This window comes from Papaver somniferum, unplaced genomic scaffold, assembly GCF_003573695.1.
Source record: "Papaver somniferum cultivar HN1 unplaced genomic scaffold, ASM357369v1 unplaced-scaffold_10, whole genome shotgun sequence".
In the NCBI taxonomy this organism is placed as follows: Eukaryota; Viridiplantae; Streptophyta; class Magnoliopsida; order Ranunculales; family Papaveraceae; genus Papaver; species Papaver somniferum.
In genome coordinates, this window is record NW_020618825.1 from 12,492,596 (window position 1) to 12,514,055 (window position 21,460).

At 37.5% G+C, this 21,460-nt stretch overlaps 3 protein-coding genes across 4 annotated transcripts; all 3 read right to left on the minus strand.

Annotated features, from left to right (window-relative positions):
- Nucleotides 1–460: 460 nt before the first annotated feature.
- Nucleotides 461–1,299, minus strand: LOC113326358 (cytochrome P450 87A3-like). Its single transcript, XM_026574102.1, has 5 exons — nt 1,246–1,299; nt 1,052–1,130; nt 845–951; nt 634–761; nt 461–527 (listed from the first exon to the last, which is right to left on the minus strand). Exons 1-5 carry the CDS (start codon nt 1,297–1,299, stop codon nt 461–463), a joined length of 435 nt encoding a protein of 144 aa, XP_026429887.1.
- LOC113326602 (cytochrome P450 87A3-like) lies at nt 1,114–2,150 on the minus strand. Its single transcript, XM_026574299.1, has 4 exons — nt 2,040–2,150; nt 1,784–1,933; nt 1,442–1,690; nt 1,114–1,335 (listed from the first exon to the last, which is right to left on the minus strand). The coding sequence occupies exons 1-4, from the start codon at nt 2,106–2,108 to the stop codon at nt 1,303–1,305; spliced, it is 501 nt and encodes a 166-aa protein (XP_026430084.1). The 5' UTR covers nt 2,109–2,150; the 3' UTR covers nt 1,114–1,302.
- Nucleotides 2,151–15,574: 13,424 nt separating this feature from the next.
- Nucleotides 15,575–21,100, minus strand: LOC113326820 (kinesin-like protein NACK2). Of its 2 annotated transcripts, XM_026574494.1 has the most exons (16): nt 20,836–21,100; nt 20,573–20,605; nt 19,916–20,179; nt 19,727–19,816; nt 19,515–19,615; nt 19,264–19,377; nt 19,062–19,143; nt 18,909–18,976; nt 18,629–18,688; nt 18,413–18,537; nt 18,124–18,322; nt 17,759–17,893; nt 17,550–17,639; nt 16,604–17,461; nt 16,203–16,507; nt 15,575–16,038 (listed from the first exon to the last, which is right to left on the minus strand). In XM_026574494.1, the coding sequence occupies exons 3-16, from the start codon at nt 20,151–20,153 to the stop codon at nt 15,708–15,710; spliced, it is 2,796 nt and encodes a 931-aa protein (XP_026430279.1). In that variant the 5' UTR covers nt 20,154–20,179; nt 20,573–20,605; nt 20,836–21,100; the 3' UTR covers nt 15,575–15,707. The 2 variants fall into 2 exon arrangements, with proteins under 2 accessions (XP_026430279.1, XP_026430280.1); XM_026574495.1 differs by lacking the exon at nt 20,573–20,605.
- Between the last annotated feature and the right edge of the window lie 360 nt (nt 21,101–21,460).

Below are 21,460 nucleotides of genomic sequence, written 5' to 3' on the forward strand. Positions count from 1 at the left end.
ATGGGGAGACTTTTATGGACGATATTGATTAGTTGATTTCACTGAGATGGGCGCTGTTGACGACATATTTCCAAAAAATATTTAAACTTCCATGTTCATGTAGAGCATTATCTCATTATAAGCAATGAACCTAAATAAAAAAGTGTCTGGAAGTAAAGATTATATTTATTTAGTTTGAGCAAATCTCTGGCAGTAAAATATTAAAGGAAAAAAACAAGAAAAAAGAGAGAAAAATCCCAACTATTTTTATGACAAACCCATATTAAATCATAAGGAATTGATAAGTATTTGGGATACGAATTATACGATATATTAATATATAACATGGAACAGACTGATCTGCTCACAAGAATTTTTTTTTCTTTTTTATTGTTTTGAACAAAATCACAAGTATTATCTAATGATCATCATGTCCTAAAAGGCTAATGTAATTATTGTTGGTATTTTGAGCCATGCCGACTTAAGTTGCTGTAATTTTAACGTGAAAACCTTCCCCCGGTGGTGCATTTCCTTCTACTTTTGTCGAACTGATCAATAATAAAGAAAAATCAGTTAGAATTTCCAATAAATTAAGAAGTAAATGAGTCTCGACGTTTGAAGACCATGTGGTTCATGTCCATTCTAATTACTCGCCTGAACTTTGTGACCAAGACATGCAAAAATACAGACATCAACGCCTTGGTGAACTCAGCTCCCACACAACTCCTCATCCCACCACCAAATGGCACAAAATCTTTTGCTGATAAATTTGGCCCAATGTTCTTGAAATGGACAAAAAGATTAAAAAAAAAATAGTATCTACAGAAAAATAATTTGAAACAAACATTAACATACAGCAACTTACACTCCATCTCCATGGATTAAATGTATAGGGGTCATCAAACTTTTTTGGGTTCATGTGAATAGCTGTAGCAACAACCATAAGGGTCCATCCTTTTGGGATTACATATCCTGCAAAGGATAATATACTGATTGATTACAATGAATGTACTGTCATATTAGAGCTCAATTCAGAATTTCTGTTACTTATAAATTAGTAGTAATCGTGTACCGTTTATATGGATGTCTTTGATCACCCTCCTTAAAATCCCTAGGGAAATGTTGGCCATCCTAAATGTTTCATTGAGTACCTGCAAAAATTATACTCAATGGATATTATTAACTACGCTTAACCGGGCGGATGGGTTTTAACCTTTTTCGGTGCTCATTTTTAATATGCAGCACTCTTGTATTTAGATTGCATACCTGGGATGTAAATTTCATTGATTTAAAATCTGTCCATGTAAGTGAAGCATCCATATTTTACTTTCTTCTACAAATTGCTTCATGCTCTTGCTACAAAAACCAGGAATCGATCATTGAATATTTTCAAATTTATGTTCGTGAAATGTTGTAATTTTGGATATAAAATGGATGGTTAGAAAGAATGTATAGCACCAACCTTTACTTCCTTGATCACTAAAGGATTTTCTGTCATTAACCTTATAGCCCTTGTCAGATTCGCAGAAATAGACACGAAACTGGCAAGCTGAAGCCCAAACATCATATAAACCACAAAATCTTCAGTCAAGAAATCCTCCTTTTTCATGTCATCTATGAGTTGATCAAGAAAATCACCGCGGCGCTTCTTTGCTGAGTTGATTCTCTCCTGCAGAATATCCTTCATAAGCTCTACAGCCTTTTTTCGGTTCTGTATTTTAACCATGCAGAGTTACAATTAGAAATCAGTTTAAGGTAGTGTAAACTTGTTGATGAATTACATTTTGATAATAAGCTCTATTACCTTCATACGTCGGTAGAAAGCAGTACCAGGAATGTTTACGGGAAAGGTCATAAGACCTGAAAAGAAGTCGGTGAACATCTTACTTAGGAACTTTGATGATTTGGAAGAATCATAACCAAATAACTCCATCGACGTTAATTCGAATACCATCTGCACCAAAAATTAATCTGTTATATGTGTGTAGTAAAACCATTTACTACGAGAGTGCACACAAAATCAGCCATAAAAACAACATTTAAGATAGACGTGATCTTACACTTGCAATGGATGTTTTAAGCTCCACAGAGGATTGAGTCGAGCAAGACTGTAAGCCTTGGTTTGCCATGATCTCAATTTTAGCGAGAAGCTGATTTTTCAAAGCTTCTGTTCCAAGATAATTTAAAATCACGTTTCTAATGTACTTGTGAATATAAATACTAGCCGTTGACGCATTGATAGTTCCGCCGAAAATGGTAGTGAACGAATCCATGTACCACAACTCTACTAACTTTATTTCTTGTTGCAAGATGAAATAGTTAAACTCTGGGTCATTTGATATTACCACTGGATGACCGGCCAAGCTGGTCCGGAACAACGTTCCATATCTGGTGAAAACTGATCGACAGTTGTTAATGGTTTGAAATTAAAATCACAAACTAGAAATACAAAAGTACATTTCCCATTATTAATTGTTACCTAGCAATTCTCTTCTTGACGAAGCGTGGCATATTTAACGAGTTGCCGGGATGAATAGTTGAATGGTCTCTCCGATGAGAGGGAATCCCATAGAACCGGGTGGTAATTTCCCATTACATTTAGGGTTACTCCATCTATACATATAGTGTGTTAATTTGACTATGCCCAAAGCTATAAAACATACACCAAAATAGTAATACATATCCATGAGGTACATAATATTTTGATCTGTACTTGCAACTACTCCTCCATGCAAGTCTGGTCTCTTATAAAATACTTGTACCTCTAATCATGTGCTTGCCTTCCCTTCCTCCTTCAGCCCTATTCCATCCATACATTGATTACCCTTATTTAGTGCATATCAATAATGTTGTGCTTACCAACTGATTTTTAATTCATCGGTGAGAAGTTCAATCCCCCTTCACAAAGATTTCCAACCACCTCTAACTCGAGGCCCACTATGTTTAATTTTTCGATCCCCTTGTAGCTGCCACTCCACGAGGCACGAGGCACTGTGCTACCTATATTATACTGTAAACGACAACAACGTCCATATCTAACACCTAAGAGCAGTTCCTATGGAATGAACAAACTCCAAATTTGTTCATTTTGCTCCCATTATGGACTCAACAAACATGGAATTTGGATGTTCAAATCAACAAATTTGTTGGTTTGAACATTGAGTCAGACAACCCAGCGCGCGCTTGAGAGAAGGCCGGGCGATGGTGGGAAAAATACTGGAGTTGGAAGGAAGATCGCCAGCGATTGAAGAAAAAAACGCTCCCTGCTTTTCTCTATCCAAACCGGTTATTATATTTAGAATTTTTTTTATTATTTATTTTATCAGTTAAATATTTCATGAGACCCAACTCTTATTAGTTTATATAAATAAAATTATTAATGAGACCCAACTCTTATCGGATTATATTGATAAGAAAGGAAAATATCAACTGATCGAGAATTAGTGGGACCCAAAACCCGGTAATATCAACTGATCCAGAATTCAACTATTTCATCTTGCAACAAGAAAGGAAGTTAGTGGAGTTGTGGTACATGGATTCATTCACTACTATTTTAGGGGGAATTGTTAATGCAATAACAACGAGTAGTTACATTCACAAGTACATCTGTAGATACAGAATACCGAACATAAATCTGGATTACCTCAGGACAGAAGCTTTGAAAAATCACCTTCTTGTAGATACAAAATACCGAACACCAATAATGTATGTGAAGTAATGGTTATCAATACCTAGAGAAGACAATCGCGTACAGCTTATTCAGAATGATATATCGGGTGACGTCATCTTAATCACGAGTAAAGTATGAAGATCGTGCGATGTTATAGAGTATGTGCGAGAAGAGTCAGTGTAAGCATGCGTTAATGAAGCACACCATATCCGAAGATAAGGGCTTTATTAGCTGTCATCCACTATGTAAATCCCTATATAAGGGACCGAGCGACCTTGTATTGAGAGAGATCTTTTTGAGAGATTAAACAAGAAATTTAGGAGAGAGAAAGATTGTTTGTTCTCCAAGTTAGAGTTTTCTCATAATTTTGTATCCAAATTAAAGATTGAATGAATGTTCTTATGAATTTTATGATGATCACCTGAGTTGGTCTTTAGATTTCATTAAGGGTGTGGTTGTAGGATTTCTGCAACTACATTTTGGCGCTAGAAATCAGCTCGGAGTGATATAACCTGTTGGTGGAATTTCTTAAAAACAAGGTAGAAGTATTCATAATCTTGGAAAAGCTTGAAACTTTAGATCTAAAAGATTCAATGAACAATCTTTGTTGTTTCAGAAAAACAATCATCATTAGTAAAATCTTTGGTCCTCGAAAGAGTATTTTTGTCTTTGAAATGCGAAAAAATTATTACCGAAAGAAAAGATGGTGAGACAAGTAATTGCAGCAGAACAAGCAGTAGAAACCAGAAGGAGCAGAAATATCGCTGGAAGAAGGAGAAGTGAAGCTGCTGAATCATCAAGGATGAGAGAAAGAAATAATAGGGGAAATCAAGTACAAACACAGATCCATCCCGAACCAGCGGAGAACAATACCATCAATTATGATAGAGTAAGCGTTCATACTTCACAAACAGATTCAATAGAAGAAGAACAACAACAAAGGACTGTAGAGGAAGGACTTATAAAAGGAAATGAAGAGAACATGACAATCGAAGACCTTCGACAGAGACTGGTTGCAGAAAGGAGGAGAGAAGATGAAGAGTGTGCGAATCTGACGCGCCAGAATAATGAGTTAAGAGAAGAGAACCTAAGATTACAAGAGCAAATATCAAGAAGCACCACCCGCTCAAGGTCAAGGTAAAGAAGGAATACATCAAGACGTAGACAATCTAGTAGAAGAGATATTAGACAAGAGCCACCTTTTGATAACATTGCCTAGAACTTTCAAATAAATGACGATTTACAAGGTCCACGCGATGAACATTGCATAGAACAACAACCGACTGATGATCGGTACGTACAGCATCGCGAAGGTTACCGCAAGCAAGAGGGTAATAGAGGTAATAGACATGAACAACAAGGCGAGCGGTACCGCGTTCTTCATGATCAAGATAATGAGAATGACTCAGAACAAGGGAGAATGATATTGCATGGAATAGAAATGCTAACACATCAACGAGATCGCGCAGACGAAGCTGAGAGACATAACATCGCACATATTGATGCAAGAGACGATAGAGAGAGGCGTATGAGAAGAAGAGAAGAATCCGAAGAACAAGAACTACAAGAGGTGATACGTCGGAACAGGCGTGAAAATAGAAAAGGGCAAGCAAGGTTGAAAAGGCCAATGCAACAAGACCAAGTGGTGAATGAACAAATCTTAAGAGAGTTAACAGAAGTAAGAGAAATGATGACAACAAGAAGAGAGGAAGGAAGGCGACAATTGGATGAGGACATTGAAGAAGCAGGAAAAAAGACATTTGCGAGGCAAATTCAGATGACGAGAATACCACCTAAGTGAAATTTACTTGTGTTCACTAATATTTTTGATGGAACCACTTGTGCGATACAACACATAAAAGCTTATGTGAGATCTTTATGACAGTGGGAAGATCATGATGCGGTTCTATGCAAATATTTTCCATCTAGCTTATCAGGAGAAGCTCTGAAGTGGTTCGAGGGCTTACCCACGGGAACAATAAGGTCATTTGACCATCTACGGTCAATATTCCTAAGAGCATATATCAGTAATAATGTATTAAGCCCAGGCATAGAGTAGGTGTTTGGTCTGCGAAGAAGGACAAATGAGGGCCTGCGAAGCTTAACCATGCGGTGGAGAACCATGTGTAGTGACATGGCTGGTCGAGTAGATGAGAGAAACCTCATACTAGCATTCATTAATGCACTCTTTGCAACATACTTGTTGTACACGCAGATATTCAGAGTCAAAAATACCATATCAATGACAGAGTTACGCGAGTATCAGGAGGAGTACATCGCTCTTGAAGAAAACCAAAAAGAAATGGAATCTTATCATGTTGCGAACACAAGTACAAAAGCAGGGACTACAAGTCTACTCCCAAAAATAACAAACACAGTTTCAAGCACATCTCAAGGAAGATAAGAAAAGGTGATGGTTGAAGATCAACAGAAGCTAGTAGCAATGGGTAGTCGGGATCAAGAAGAATTTGAAAGAGAAAGACAGTTCCATAATCTTGGAGGAAATAATAAGATTCAAAGACTTGATAACTAGACAGAAGTATATGGAGGCCAAAAGAAATATCATAATCAAGGTCAATGAGGTAATAAAGTAGTCTGGGAGCACATAAAGATGCTGCATCTAAATACTGCAATAGACAAAATATGGGAAACCATAATTTTGATGGAAGAAATACCAGCACCACCAAATATGGGAAATGAACCACCACCAGGGAGGAGAAGTAGAGAATTTTGTGCTTATCATCGCTTCCATGGTCACAAAACAAACAACTGTAAGAATGTGAAAAAAATCATACTAAGAATGATTGATCAGGCGGAGTTAAATCACTTTCTGGTACAGCAACCGCAGAATTTACCACAACCACCACCACTAGAAGGTCGCGCACCAGGTGCGAAAACAGGAAGGAATACATATTTGATTGAAGTAGGAGCGAAGGCAAAGAATCTATATTATAATTCCATAATACCTTCATTCAAGAGCATATAATATTTCCATGATAACGTCTTGATTCGAGTTTATGCAAGAGAAAGTGATGGAAGAGAGATATTGAACCTTGCGAAGATATCGCCCTTGAAGGAATGAAAAAAGCAACCTATTTCCTTTAACGCAGAAGAAGTACCAGGAGGTGGGGAACCGCATGATAGCCCATTAGTGGTCAAGATAGAAAACAATCCAAAAGAAAAAGATGATGAAGATGAAGAGGATAACGCAGACACATGGACCATCAATAAGATATTGATTGATCCTGGAAGTTCAGTTGATATTTTGTTTTATCACATACAAGACTATAGGTGGTAGAGATGAGGAACTAATCCCATCAACTTATAAGATTTATGGTTTCAGTGGAACATCCAACAAGCCAAAAGGGGAAATAACGATGTGAAATCCTCTAAAGAGTTTATCAACCGAAATCGTATTCTGCGTCGTTGATATAGAATCACCCTATAATGCTCTGATAGGAAGACCCTGGTTAAATGGTATTCTAGGAGTGGCATCAACTTTCCACCAATGCATCAAGTTTCCTCTAACTCAAGGTGTTGGAGTAATCAGAGGAGATCCAAATGAAGGTAAAACATGTCATGAGATTGATGTTGAAAAAAGTGAAGAACATGCAAACAAGTGAAGAAATTAGAAGAAACAGATCCAGGAAAGCCAGAAAGACGAGAGATTAATGGTATATGTTGTAAGTAAAGAAATTGAAATAAGAAAGACTTCTGCAAAGGCGACAACAGCTGCACAAGAACACCAAAGCAAATTTCAGAAAGGAGATTTAGTGTTGAGGCAGAAACCGCTATACCATAAAAATAATAAAAGAAGCATGGAAAGCATATGGGAAGGACCATACAGAATCAGAAAAGTAATTGGGGATGGAAAGTATGAGTTGGCAGATGAAAAGAAAGGAGAATCATCTAATGATCTATGGAATCAAATATATCGGAAGAGATATGATCTTTTCACTCACCAGAAGCAATGGAACTCATGCGAATCAATATATTGGATAACATACGCGAACTCAATGAAGCGTAGAATGAGAAGGAAAGAAGCAAGTTTCCTCAGGCATAAAAACAAAAAAGATGATTATCACGTAGGCGAACAAGGAAAACAAGAAGATATCATTATTATATTAATCAAGGATATGAATCCAAATAAAGAAAGAAAAAAATCTTCAATGATAGTTATCAAACAAGAAAAAGGTAAAACTAAGACCTTAATAGAAGGCATCAGAAGTAAAGACTCCAATTAGGGAGGCTAGGTATCCAATTATGGCGTGCACCCTAGTTCGCATACAGCAAGAAGCAATAATAAGACCTAACGCGCATCATAATTGGGAAAACCTAGTTAGCATGACTCAAGTGAAAGCTACATCGACCTTGGATCTTGATTCATGGAGATTTGGGGTGAAATAAAAGCCCATCCAGGAGAGGCGCCTAAATCGAAATATTAAGGTGACAAGGTATCTCCTAAGAAGTGCAGAAACTCGATCAAGGCGCCGAGTTACACGGTTGAGTCAAGAGTTCCTGGGGCGTCTAGAGCGTACCTGGACGCTCTTGAAAAGTCTTAACTATGATGCACTCGGTCCGAAGAAACCACACTTAGGGTACGGTCTCGAAACCATAAGCAATATCGGTGGAGGGATAAGAGACTGCGAAAACAACTGGTTGTTGCATCACTGGATGGATCCCACCCTAAACCGGTAGGGGTAAGCCTCCTTGAAGGGGCAATCAGGGGGAATATAAGGACAACACCCTCCATTAGGGAGTTCAATTGTATCAAAAGACGCAAATATCATGAGGCTTTTTACTCACGGGAGTATTCAGGCTTATCGTATTTGTGTGTCAATAAAACCTGCAGAGGCAATAATACAAGAAGATGATAAGGCGATATCAATGGGGTGTTACATCAGCATGTAAAGGCCTCCTGCGATCTCTTCGCACAGAAACAAAATCATATATTAGGGAAAATAAGACCTTTAATTAGGAAGGCTAAATAAGACCTCATGAGAAAAATAAAACAGAGGTTAATAATCATTGTTTTGCAGGATATAATAATGAGAGAACAAGTAAGCTTGCGAATATCATCGCATACTGAAAATACAAAGGGCATTTCTCACAAGAAGAAATCAGCAGATGCATAGACGTGAAACAAATAAAAAGAACATAGATGAGGCAACAAACAAAGGTAAGGTAAAACTAACAGATACATAATAGATCACCGCACAAGCTAGATACACCAATACATGATAAAAAATCATCTTTCATAACTCAATATTTGCATAATTCAATCATCTTGTGACGACTAACAGAGGCAAGTATGGGAAAGCAAGCATATAGAAAGGTGTTATTCGCCCCCATATGATAGACTCACGCATTGGCTATTTATGACTAGATATTTTCGCACACGTTATTACCACCAAATTAACTCCAATTGCTTGAAAGAACAGTTTTTTGCTATTTTATAAATACAGGTATATACCAAGGAGAATTTACATTAAAGGAGTTCCAAACATTCAAAAAGTTTACATTGAAGAAAAAGATTCAAAAGTTGGGAAATATTATACATGTGCAAAGAACTAACAAAGGATTTACAAAGTAGAAAAGATCTTCAAGAACAAAAGAACTATTTCTTACTTATGTTGTCTTCAACTACCTCCTCAGCTTCAGATTTTTTACCTTCCTCATCAGTCACCTCATCATCCTCATGTTCTCCTTTGCTATCAGAGATATCGGAATTTTCTTCGTTAGGAGGAACATCAGCAAGATTATACTTTGAAAGAGGAATGCCATTATCAGCACAGACTTTCTTAATAGCCGCATCACGGACGCGAATAGCATCCTTGCTATAATTGGAAACAGTTACGAGAGTCACGAGCGGCAAGCTTCGCCTCCAGACCCTCATGAGTGGCAAGCTTCGCCTCCAGACCCTCAAGAGAGGCAAGATTCGCCTCTAGATCCTTAATTTGCTCACGAAATTCCTTCTCAGCCTCTGCCAAAGAAGATCATAAGGTAAATATCACCTAAGAATATTTTTCAAGAAATGACAAAGGAAAAAGTATAATAAACAACCTTCTTTATTAGAAATAATATCCTTAACCAAGGAAGTATGATCCGATTCAAGGCTAACATTTACAGCTAAATCATTTTTGGCATTATCTAAAATCCTAGCAGCCCATTCAAACTCAGTATCACTCTCTATAATAAGTCGGGAACGGATCAAATTCCCTCGTTCAATAAGTGCGTCCTATTCGCTTATAGCAAGATCTCGCTCTATTTGAACTTGAAGGATGGTTTCTTGAAATTCCTTCAAAGCTTTAGCACCTTTGAGAGCAACCTTATCCTTCTCATTAATAAGGGTGTTAATTCTTGCTTCTAAGACCCTAATCCTTTCTTTGGATTCCAAGAAGCGACGTTTAAAACCATTACTCGTAGATAAATAACTCATGTGATCAATATTAAGAAGTTGGTACTTATCCTTGAGATCCTCCAAGGAAAGGGTTTTTATTTTGTCATTATCAAAGTTATTTATGGAAGCATTAAGATGCTCAAGGAGAGTATCATCATCGACAGGATGATGAAGCGAGCGAAATAAAGAAGACGCCTCATCAGTAAGGATGTAAATCTCTGCAATAATAGACAATTACAAGGGGAGCGAAAGATATGAACAAATAGATTGGCAGAAGAAATAAAGAGTTACGCACCAACTAACTGATCATTCCTATTGCGAAGATCGGATATATCGTTCGTATAAGAGGAAACCTCAGCTACAATTTTAGTATTCTTAGCTTCAAGAGAGCGAAGTTTTTTCTGATAGTCCGAAGAAACCGCATATGACATGTGGGCCATCTGCGAAGACATAAAGCTAGTATTATACATAATCAAAGATATCAAAACATCATCTAAGAAAAGGCGAAAGCATAGAGATTACCGAAGAGCCAAGTGAATATTGAAAGCTTGGACTCAATGCCGATGCAACTCCGCGAATGGATTCATCCTCCAAATTAGGGGCATCACATATCTTCACAACAGTTTAACATGCGCGATTTAATGGCTCATTTCCAATTGCTGACATGGAGTCAGAAAAGATGCTAGATAGCTGCTCCATAGAAGAGATGATTGAAGAGTCTTCAGTGAGAAGAATATCATAATCATGGCCAGAGTGAGAACTTTAAGAAGAGGGAGAAGTTGATTTTCGCTTCTTTGAAGGATTTTTGGAAGAGGATTTAGAAGCAGTCTTCTTGTTGCGAACTACACCTTTACCTTTAACACCTACAGCTTCGCCAGAACCACTAACCTCTCCAGCTTCAACCTTCACACACAGATGAAGATAAGAAACAGAGGAACAATATTGTTAAAATATGAGAGAAGGTATTTCTTACTTCATCAGTGATTGAACGTAGCGCTTCCAACGTGCTCTGTCTCCCATGAGTCTTTAGATCCTTCTTCAACTTGGCAATCTAAAATCAATGAAATTAGCAGAGCAAAAAATAGGGTGAATAATGAAAAGAAAACAAGCGAAGTTATGAATAACATACCACAGTCTCTCTCTCTCAATCCACTTGAACTCCTAAGTATTGTAAGCAGGAAAACCCTCAGGGAGAGGATTAATTGACCCATCAACATTAACACCAGAAATGTAAGGACCTTTTAGGATGATGGGGAAAACATTCCATCAATCATCTTTCGAATATCGTGTGGAATTATTAGTTTTGTCATGTAAATAATTATCTCTCATGATCCTATTCTCTTTTGCGATGCCATCTTTCCTTTGCAAGCGAATACCCCAACGAGATGGCTCATTCTTCATGATAAAAATATCATAGTGAGCGAAGAAATTCTCTACCGTATATTTTCCTAACCTTTTGGGACTCTACCATAATTATGATGCAATCACCGCTCAGCTGAAAGACCGCACGTGAAAATCTTGCATCAGAAAGAATACTATAGAACAAAGGAATTTGAGGATTATAAAGAGAAATAAGAAGGCCAGCGAGGATTTTCCCAACTGAAATGATGATCTTTTGGTCATCCCAGTGATCAAACAAGAACCACTTGGGGTTAAGAGTTGAATTTTGAATTGGAAGGAACAGATAATGCAAAGCATTTAATTTTGAACTCCTCTCGAATCCTACCGAATTCTCTGTCGTTCTTCCAACCAGCAGGAGGAATTTTTAGTATGGGAATGAGGGATAATGAAAAAACGATAATCAAAGATGATCAGATAAATCAAAATCGGTAAAGCACTAAGATGAAGAGATAATAAGAAAAGGGTAAAGAAAAGAATAATAACAGGGTAAGATGGTGATCAATTTTAAAAGGTTGAATCAGAAGAACGGCAATAGAATCAGAAGAACGGTAGCAGAAGAAAACAATAGTTGCAGAGAGAAAAGGAAGAGAATAAAAAGAAGAAAGAAGAAGACAATCGAGAGTAAATAAGATATTTACTCCCGATTCCCAAGATATTTACTTCATTAATGCGATGATTGAAAATGAACGGATAGGAAGAGGCGGTTACAAGAGACATGTCAGATAATGAATGGTTGAAAGGACACGCGTAAGTTAACATGCCTAAATTAAGGAAATTTGCCGTCAAAAGAGAATATGAAAAGATGAACGCGTGCGACAGAATAGATTAAGGTTTCTCATATCGCTCTCTTTATCAAAAGAACGACATGAGAAGAGGCAAAATGAAGATATAAAATACCGCACACCAATAATGTATGCGAAGTAATGGTTATCAATACCGAGTGAAGACAATCGCGTACAGCTTATTCAGAATGACGCATCAGGTGACGTCAGCTTAATCACGAGTAAATTGTGAAGATCGTGCGATGTTATTGAGTATGTGCGAGAAGAGTCAGTGTAAGCGTGCGTTAATGACGCACGCCAGATCCGAAAATAAGGCTTCATTAGCTGTCATCCACTATGTAAATCCCTATATAAAGGACCGAGCGACCTTATATTGAGAGAGATCTTTTTGAGAGCTTAAACAAGAAATTTAGGTGAGAGAAAGATTATTTATTCTCCAAGTTAGAGCTTTCTCATAATTTTATATCCAAATTAAAGATCGAATGAATGTTTTTATGAATTTTATGATGATCACCTGAGTTGTTCTTTAGATTTCATTAGGGGTATGGTTGTAGGATTTTCTGCCACTACACTTCTCGCAAAAATTGAGGTCATGGCAAACCAAGGCCTACAGTCTTGGTCTACTCAATCATCCATTGAGCTCAAAACATCCATTGCAACTGTAAGAACACGTATGCCCTCGTACTGGATGACCGGCCAAGCTGGTCCGAAACAACGTTCCGTATCTGGTGAAAAATGATCGACCACTTAGAAATTTATATCAACTCCTGGGAGAAGAATACAAAAATACAATTCCGGCCCATTATAATTACCTATAGATTCTCTTCTTGCCGAAGCGTGGCATATTTAACGAGTTGCCGGGGATAAATAGCTGAATGGTTTCTCCCATGAGAGGGAATCCCATTGAACCAGGTGGTAATTTTCCATTACATTTTAGGTTACTCCATCTATACAAATAATGTGTTAACATGACTATGCACAAAGCTATACAACATGCACCAATATAGTCGCCATGGGGCCTAAAAATGCACTGCTTCTTCTATACTGTCATGGGGCCTAAAAATGCATTGCTTGCAACGTTTTTTTTTCATTTTTAATCGTTTCAATTGACTGGGTATTAGTTATTTTTTTCTCGAAATTGAGTCAACAATCGGAGAGTTATCTTCCCCGACTACGGTTAGGAGCGATGAAAACGAATGGAAATCGACCCGATTGACCCCATTGCCAACAAAATTCAGCCATCAGATCTAAAACTGTTACAGAAATGTTACAAAATGTGTTACAAAATTGTTACAATATAAATGTTAGATGAATATAACGCTTATAAATGTTATAAAATCACTGTTACAAATTTCGTCACAAAAACAAGCCCCCCTAATATGGTCGTCCCAGCACTGCTGAAGCAGTCATCGGGACGACCGAAGGGAGTCCTTTCTATACTGTCACTATGGGGCCTAAAAATGCATTGCTTGCAATGTTTTTTTTTCATTTTTAATCGATTCAATTGAATGGGTATTAGTTATTTTTTCTCGAAATTAAGTCAACAATCATCGTCTCCGACTATGGTTAGGAGCGATGAAAATGAATGGAAGTCGATCCGATTGACGGCTAAAATGGCATGAAAATGATCAAAAAACCGTCATCTAAACTTTTATTTTAATCTTGATCGTCCATTACCAACAAAATTCAGCCATCAGGTCTAAAACAGATAGAGAAACGTTACAAAATTGTTACAATATAAAGTTAGATGAATATAACGCTTATAAATGTTATAAATTCACTGTTACAGTTATTGCTGCAAAAGTTGTTATAAATTTCGTCACAAACACAAGCCCCTTAATATGGTCGTCCCAGCACCGCTGAAGCAGTCATCCAGTACATATGATCCATGATTTGCTGATTTGCAACTATTAGGTCGTCCCAGCACCGCTGAAGCGCAGTCATCTAGTACATATGATCCATGATTTGCTGATTTGCAATTCTAGCTAGCTATATCTGGACATCTATACTTGCATCTTCTCCTCTATGCAAGTCCGGTATATACTGAGAATATAGTTGTACATCTTTGATTTCATCCATTCATTGATTGCTCTTGTCTCTTAGTATTGTTTATTGCTTTGCAATAATGTTGTGCATTCCAACTGAATTTTAATTCACCGCATGGGTCTCTTCATTTCCCTCTTTGGGACAAATGTCCGACACACTTAAACTCAAGACCCACTGTGTTTAATTTTTTGATCCCCTAGCAGGCCAGTAGGTACCAAGAGGTACTGTGGCATTCATCACATATGACAGAGAGATTTGTTTGTGGCATTCATGTGGTGATCACTATCATATCTCGTGGGATGAATCACTATATTTGGATACTGGACGAAGAAGTCAAATTTAGAAGTCAAAAACAAATAAAATTTCACAAAAAGTGATTTTTTTTTTATTTTCGAATTTTGATCCCAACTTAATCTCTAACATTTTTATTTTTGAAAGTTCAAAATCGACATCTCAAAATGCATCCAAACACCTATTTTTATAGCAAGGGTTCAAGTAGAGCATTCAAGTGCGGAGCTACAGCCGGACTTCCCCTGGCTGAAGCCACCCCCAAGGCCCAAAAAATACTTATTTTTTCACTATCTATGTCTACTAGGCCCAAATTTTATGTGCTATTATTAGGCTGAAGTCTGGAGTACTTGACATTTTTATTTACGCCACGGAGAGCAGTAACAATTTTTCTTAGGATCTCTAGATAATAGTGCTAATATTTTTTAGGGGTTATACTTGGACTTACTCACTTACTGCCTTTACCAGATTATTTTCTTACTTTTTAGATCCGGATCATTCATCACCCACTGATCATTCATCACCAACTGATCTTACCATTATACTACAGTGACATGGTTAAATTAAAGAATTATTGGAGTAGAGTATATCACATGAAACCAATATATTTAATGAATCCTGATCCTTTTATAAATCGTGATCAATTTACTGCTCTGTCTTCATTGCTACTGGTTTATGGAAATCTTCAACTCTTCAAACAAAGAGATATTATTGGTACTGAAATTGTTTTTAGTGCATCATTGTGTCACCAGTGAAATTTATTGTCACTGTCATTGATCTTATATATAGACAGTGCAGAAAACGTGCAAATCAATGCTAGGTGTGATCTACCACATATAACCTGCTGATTGTTTGTTGTTTTTGTTTTTTGTTTTTCTTTTGCTGGCCAATGAACCCAATGTAGCAGTGTAGCGGCTATTGCATCGTTGTAAGGAGAGCAAGCCTAGCTAATATGGTGCACATGCTCAATGTAGCGAAGATGCATTGCCAAAATAAAGTGTTTATTCCTTTTTTTTTATACACGGTCAGGTCAGTACAAGGTGCGCAACAGTGAGCTTCAATTTTCTAATCTCTACAACACATTCATTCAACAAGAGATTGTTACAAAAAGAATTTGTAAAGGCAATGAAAACCATTTTCTTTACAAATGTTGAAGTAAGTTTGAGATCAGGTTCCAGCCCATCCATGGCTTCTTATCAGAAGGTAAAGCGAAGTTGAGCTCAAACATCTCCTTTGTAATCTGTTCTCCAGATTCACAAAATCCAACAAGTTTCGCGACAACTTCAGCACTATCTTTGATGTGTTGCATGTTATGTGGGTCTGTCCACAACTTATTGACTAGCTGGAGCCTCCTCTGTTTCCCACCTGCTGGGACATCCCATTTTATGTAGAGCATTTCGAGTTCCTGTGCTGTTAGTCTCGATGTCGCCCTCTTTGCCAGTTGTTCTCTCTCTTGCTTGAGTGCTCTGATACTGCGAACCAAACAGCAAAAGGGTGAAAAGGGTTAATTTTTAGAGGCTATTGCACGAATCTACAGAGTTGGTTCATTGCTTAGTGATGCATTTAAGATGTTGAGACAGGTTCAAGTTTTAATATTAGCTTTAATCTAAGAAACATGAAGAAATGAAATATATACCTTGAGGATACAGAGCTGGCTGGTTCATCTCCTAAAAGAGCCGGGCTTGCATTGCCTACCTCTGCCAATTTCTGCTCCAACCATGTTAATCTTCGAAGCTCAACTTCCATATACATTTGATCATCTGGGTCACCTCTGAATAGCAAGTAGAATTGCGTCCGATGAACTATGGAAACATGGCAGAGGTGCCATAACATGATAATCTGTTCCCTTTGTTCCTCGAAAACAAGCCTCCATGACATTGGAGACTGAGCTGATAAACCTGATTCGGATGCTGAAGTTTCATTTTCTTCAAGCTCCAATACCTGATATCAGCATAGCAATCGGAATTGGTTAGTATAGTATGCAAAGAAAGAGTATCACAATTATATGACACAAAATAAGAAGCACGTGTCTCTTACCTGGCAAACAAGAAGTTGCTTTTGGTACTGAAGCTTTGCAACCCTTTCTTTCAGTTCAGTAACATAAGTTCTGATGCTCCGTATGTTTTCTTCGGCTGCATTCTTGAACATCTCTTGCATTCTTTTCACATTTACAGAATTTTTACGCCTTGAGCCCGCTGTACTTTCCCTTGATGAGTTACCCCTGTAGTCTTCTTTCTTCGGTGTCTCTTTACAAGGTTCTATCGGTGTATGAGCACGGTGCACGGCATTCACAATTTGGGGAGATTGGTTTTCCTGCTCAGACTCCCTTACATCCCGATAAGAGGACAAAGGTGAGCAAGGTGAGCGTAACATATGTGACCTGTTAGTGCTGTTCCTTAAAGGAGAGGGACCCAATTTCTCCTTACACGGAAGAGACAGCATCAACTTGTCTATCGAATTTTGCGCATTCTCAAGTTGTTTTTCTAAAGTGGCAATAGTGACTCCCTCCGAGTTCAAACGAGAGATCTCTTCTTTCAGGCTAGTTTTCCCTCCCACTTTGATGTCATCTGAAATTGAACTAGCAAAATTCATCTCCTTAATCTCTGAAAGAAGTTTCGCAATGGTTTCTGCAGCGTCCTGGCTTCCCAATTTTTGAGACGAGACCTCCTTGTGCAGAACCTCTAGAGCTCGGTTTGCTTCTTCACCAAGCTGTTTCTGTCGCTTCTCAAGCTTTCTTATTTCATGCACAAGCATGGAAGGATCTGCAGTTGACCGCCTCATCATTGTATTCCTTGCCAGTTTTCTTCTCTTTCCACTCAATGAAATATGATCATCTGATATTGACTCATCTTCAGTGGGAAATGCAAGACTCCTGACCACGTGACGAGGAGAACCCTGAAGTACAAGAACAGAAGTTCATCAAAAAGACAGAAATAAATGAATGAATATAAAAAGAGAACATAAGTTAAAGTCACCCACATACCCTTTTATTTTTCTGCATTTTCCTTTCTAATTCAAGTTCTGACTGTGCTTGATCTCTCTCACGCTTCAATTCTTCCATTTCTATCATCATCTGTACATTGAAGAGACACAATGTTAAAAGTTACAGCAGTAGGTGCAATATTGTAAAAATCTCAACCTATTGGCCTTCAGCTTGGTGTGATATTGCAACTGAACGATTGAGTACTACACCTTTTGGATTTTCATCTCCCTGTCTACCAATAAGGACTTCAAAGATGATGAAGGAGGTTCTGGAGAATGCAGTTCTGCTTCAAGCAAAGCAACTTTATTCTGCAAATTCTTCAATAGTTGCTTCTCCGAAACAACCTGTTAGAAAGGAAGCGAAATGTGATGAAAAAAAACATATGTGATGTTTCTTTTCTATCACCCGAAAACTTAACCAAGATTCATTTTCTCTTTGGCAGAGGTACAGGTAAAGGAGACAGATAATTCATGCAGCAGGGTTTAAATTCAGTTTCTAGAGACGTTTATGGAACAGGGTTTAAATTTGCTAATGTCATAAAATTCAGTTTCTCTTTCGTTAGCAGAATACATACCATATTCACTTGAGCAGTATTTTTTACTTCCTTTGCACTACTAGCAAATGAAAGAGTGTTTCGTGATTGCTCCAGATGACTCAAGGCAGGACTCATGGTACATATAATGGCAGTTCGAGAATTGCCCCCAAGTGAAGGTTGCAATATTCGGGTAAGCTTAGAATCTCGGTACGGTATATGACCCATCCTTCCTCCAGCACTGTATAACCAGACAAAAACTAAGTGTTAGTGTATGTCAGAACAAAAACACATTTAGAGGACTTCCACTTGTTCCCATTTATCTATCAACCTGAGTTTTCTTATCACTGTCATTAGAGTAAGAAGGCTGCGGTTGATATGAGACCCTTCTTTCAGTCTTGTCCCATCCGTTTTTGTTTGAGCTGCACGCTCACTTCCTGCAAGGTCCACAAGATTCTGCAAACATAGCCAGCAACCCAATTAGCAAATTTAACATTAATAAAATCCAATTTGCACACCCAAAGAAGGGTTAAGGAGTGTGACATACCAGGCTTGTTACAAATGACTTTACAGGGGTCGAGTTTTCGCGGAGACAACTCTCTATGGTCTGAAAGCAAAATATTTTAACACCTTGTTAGTTTTGTACTTTGATCCTTTCTACAAGGTTTTATTAGCCTCATCAGAATCACTTAAAAGTTAAAATATACTATTCGCTGATGAATAACACAAAAAGGCATGATATTGCAGGGAACAGACACGATAAATTCAACCAATATTCAGATTTAACGACATCCACAAAAATTGATGAATTGAAGTATCAGACTCACCAGCCTTATAATCTGATGTGACCTTGAGCTTGTGTCGTTTAAGGCAGTTTCTCCTACTTGTCTTTGAGCTGCAAATATATATAGTGGTATATAAAACAATTGCAAAATATAAAACAAAAACACATTACAAGTGAACCAGAGGAACACGCATACCTTCACAAATGTTTATTAAACTCCTCAGATGATTACTGTCCTTCGCTATTTCTTCAACCAGCTTTTCAACAATTGTCCCTTTCTACAATCAGATAAAAGGATACAGAACAAATCCAATACGTCATAAAGATTAAAAAAGTAAATAAAAAAAAAATGAATCAAATGGGATCTTAAACTTCGTAAAATGCTGGTAAGCACATACCTCCGGATCGTCCAGAAGGCGAAGGGGGCCAGAGTCTCGATTCAACAAGTCCATGACCGTCTCGTTATAGATCTCCATGCCAGAAATCTTTAGTACAAAATCTCTTTCTGGAGACTGCACATATCACATATATACGATGAAATGTTCAGACACAAAATTCATAAGCAAAAACTGAAGATAATTGGTCAAATACCAACTGTTTAACGAATATCAGAATGCTTCTTCCAACAAAACAAAATGAATCAACTTACGTTTCTAATGTGATCGTCTATGTCCTTGACAGCACTTTCAGTAATCCCCTTCATGGTAAACGTCTTACCACTACTGGTTTGCCCATATGCAAATATCGTTGCTGCGAAAAGAACCAGATTGAAAATTAAGACATCCATATATGTGGTAAAACCAAGATATTGAATCGCTAAGCAAGAAGGGGCAATTCTGAGTATCAAAAAACATCTCTCACCATTAACTCCAGTAAGAGGAGACAACGCAACATCCTTAGCACCTTCCTCATAAACTCTCTGAGTTAAGCAATTCATATCAAATACACGATCTGACATTGGTACACAAGAAAGCAAACTCAAATATCAGCATTCTGAATTCAATACTTTCAAGCACAATAAAACAAGAACTCTTTACATTGAGGAATTACCAAAGATGTAAGGCACCGTAGACCGTTCGTTGTTTAAATTCTTAGATAAAATGGTATGCTCATCACTACACTTCCAAGCAACTTGATCGTTTGAGGCTTGTTCTCTTATGCTCAAAGGTCTAACTCTTACTGTCACAAATATGTTCTCCTCGCGAACTTTTGGTGCTCCTGGGGTTCCTGGGGTCCTCGCAGGGGTTCGTACTCCCTTTGACGCCGATTTCAGAGGTGTTCTAATCATTGTCTATCCATAACAACAACAACAACCTGCAATCACAAGATTGTGACATTAGGTTGACATCCAAATGATTAGAAAAGGTTTACAACATTGGCTGAAAAGAATCACCATGTATTGTATCATCAATTGCTACATTCTGGGATTAATTTCTACAAGTAATTGTACATGAAACCAATGATCTAATACAAAATGGAAACCCTAAAAATTTCAATCAAGAAAATGCCACCACCGCACCCAAAATTACCACCAGTACTAAGCACCACTACTACCATCCACCACCACCTACAACCCCCACCACCCACAACCACCATCAATTTTTATCACAACAACAACCCGCTACTACACATGATACCCACACCACCACCGCTACCAGCCATAGCCACCATTAATAAACCCAAAAACAAAAACCCTAATTTCCTTACCTTTTATAAACTTATCTGAAAAACAAAAATCACCTGAAATAACAAAAACCCATTACCCAAATCAAATAAGTTGTCGATTTGTAATTCAAAATATAAACGAAAACAAAAAAATTCTTCACAGAATCAAGATTTCTTGAATATAACCCCTAATTTCTACTTCTAACCACACCCGAAATCAACAAAATTCACCTGAATCCAACAATTTCATACATTATTCAGGTGATTAAGAAAGAAAGAAGGAATTTTCGGTAAAGATTACTTACCTCGTGATTAAGATTCTGAAATTGTTCTTCTTATTTTCTTCACACCAAATTAGAAAACCCAAAATTGTAATACAAATTTCACCAAGAAATTTTGGGGTTTTTGTACATGAACTCAGTTCTAGTGATGAAGAACGAAAATTTGGGGTTTTTTTTTACATAACTTTGGTAGAGATTGGAGTGTTAACACAGAGAGATACGATTGTTTTAGTTTTCTAGGTTTTGAATTTCTTTCTCTCTGAAGTTTCTGAAGTTTAATGTAAACGGCTATTTTCTTTAATTTCTTCATCAGTTTTTTATTTATTTCGTTTTCTCCGTTTCAACTTTCAAACAAGTTGAGTCATTGGGCTTCTTGCGGGTCTTAAACCCCGATGAGAATAAGGAGATGGCCCATGCGATGGGTATACTTCTCTTTGTTTGGATCTGACTCGCGATCTAAATTTGAGTCAAGCCTTGACTCGCCACGAGTCAGATGTTAGACCGTTTGTTTCTTTCCCGAAAACCAGATTTTTCAAAACTTATTTCTTTCCCGGATGCCAGGTAGTACTTTTGAAGATAGTCTTTAATGACTTGAAATTTTTGAAAAGTAGCTTTTGAAAAAAGTAGGGAATCATCAGCAAACATAAGA

Excerpts from the sequence above, each read along its gene's own strand:
- LOC113326820 (XM_026574495.1), bottom strand. The coding sequence starts at position 20,153 with ATGATTAGAACACCTCTGAAATCGGCGTCAAAGGGAGTACGAACCCCT. Across the intron at positions 19,817-19,915 it reads TACGGTGCCTTACATCTTTG|ATCGTGTATTTGATATGAAT; the intron begins GTAATTCCTCAA and ends TACCAATGTCAG. Across the intron at positions 17,640-17,758 it reads GGGAGATGAAAATCCAAAAG|ATGATGATAGAAATGGAAGA; the intron begins GTGTAGTACTCA and ends TTCAATGTACAG.
- LOC113326358 (XM_026574102.1), bottom strand. The coding sequence starts at position 1,299 with ATGGATGCTTCACTTACATGGACAGATTTTAAATCAATGAAATTTACA. Across the intron at positions 952-1,051 it reads CAAAGACATCCATATAAACG|GATATGTAATCCCAAAAGGA; the intron begins GTACACGATTAC and ends TATCCTTTGCAG. Across the intron at positions 528-633 it reads GTCTTGGTCACAAAGTTCAG|TTCGACAAAAGTAGAAGGAA; the intron begins GCGAGTAATTAG and ends ATTATTGATCAG.
- LOC113326602 (XM_026574299.1), bottom strand. The coding sequence starts at position 2,108 with ATGGCAAACCAAGGCTTACAGTCTTGCTCGACTCAATCCTCTGTGGAG. Across the intron at positions 1,691-1,783 it reads CTTTCTACCGACGTATGAAG|AACCGAAAAAAGGCTGTAGA; the intron begins GTAATAGAGCTT and ends GTTAAAATACAG. Across the intron at positions 1,336-1,441 it reads TAGTGATCAAGGAAGTAAAG|CAAGAGCATGAAGCAATTTG; the intron begins GTTGGTGCTATA and ends TGGTTTTTGTAG.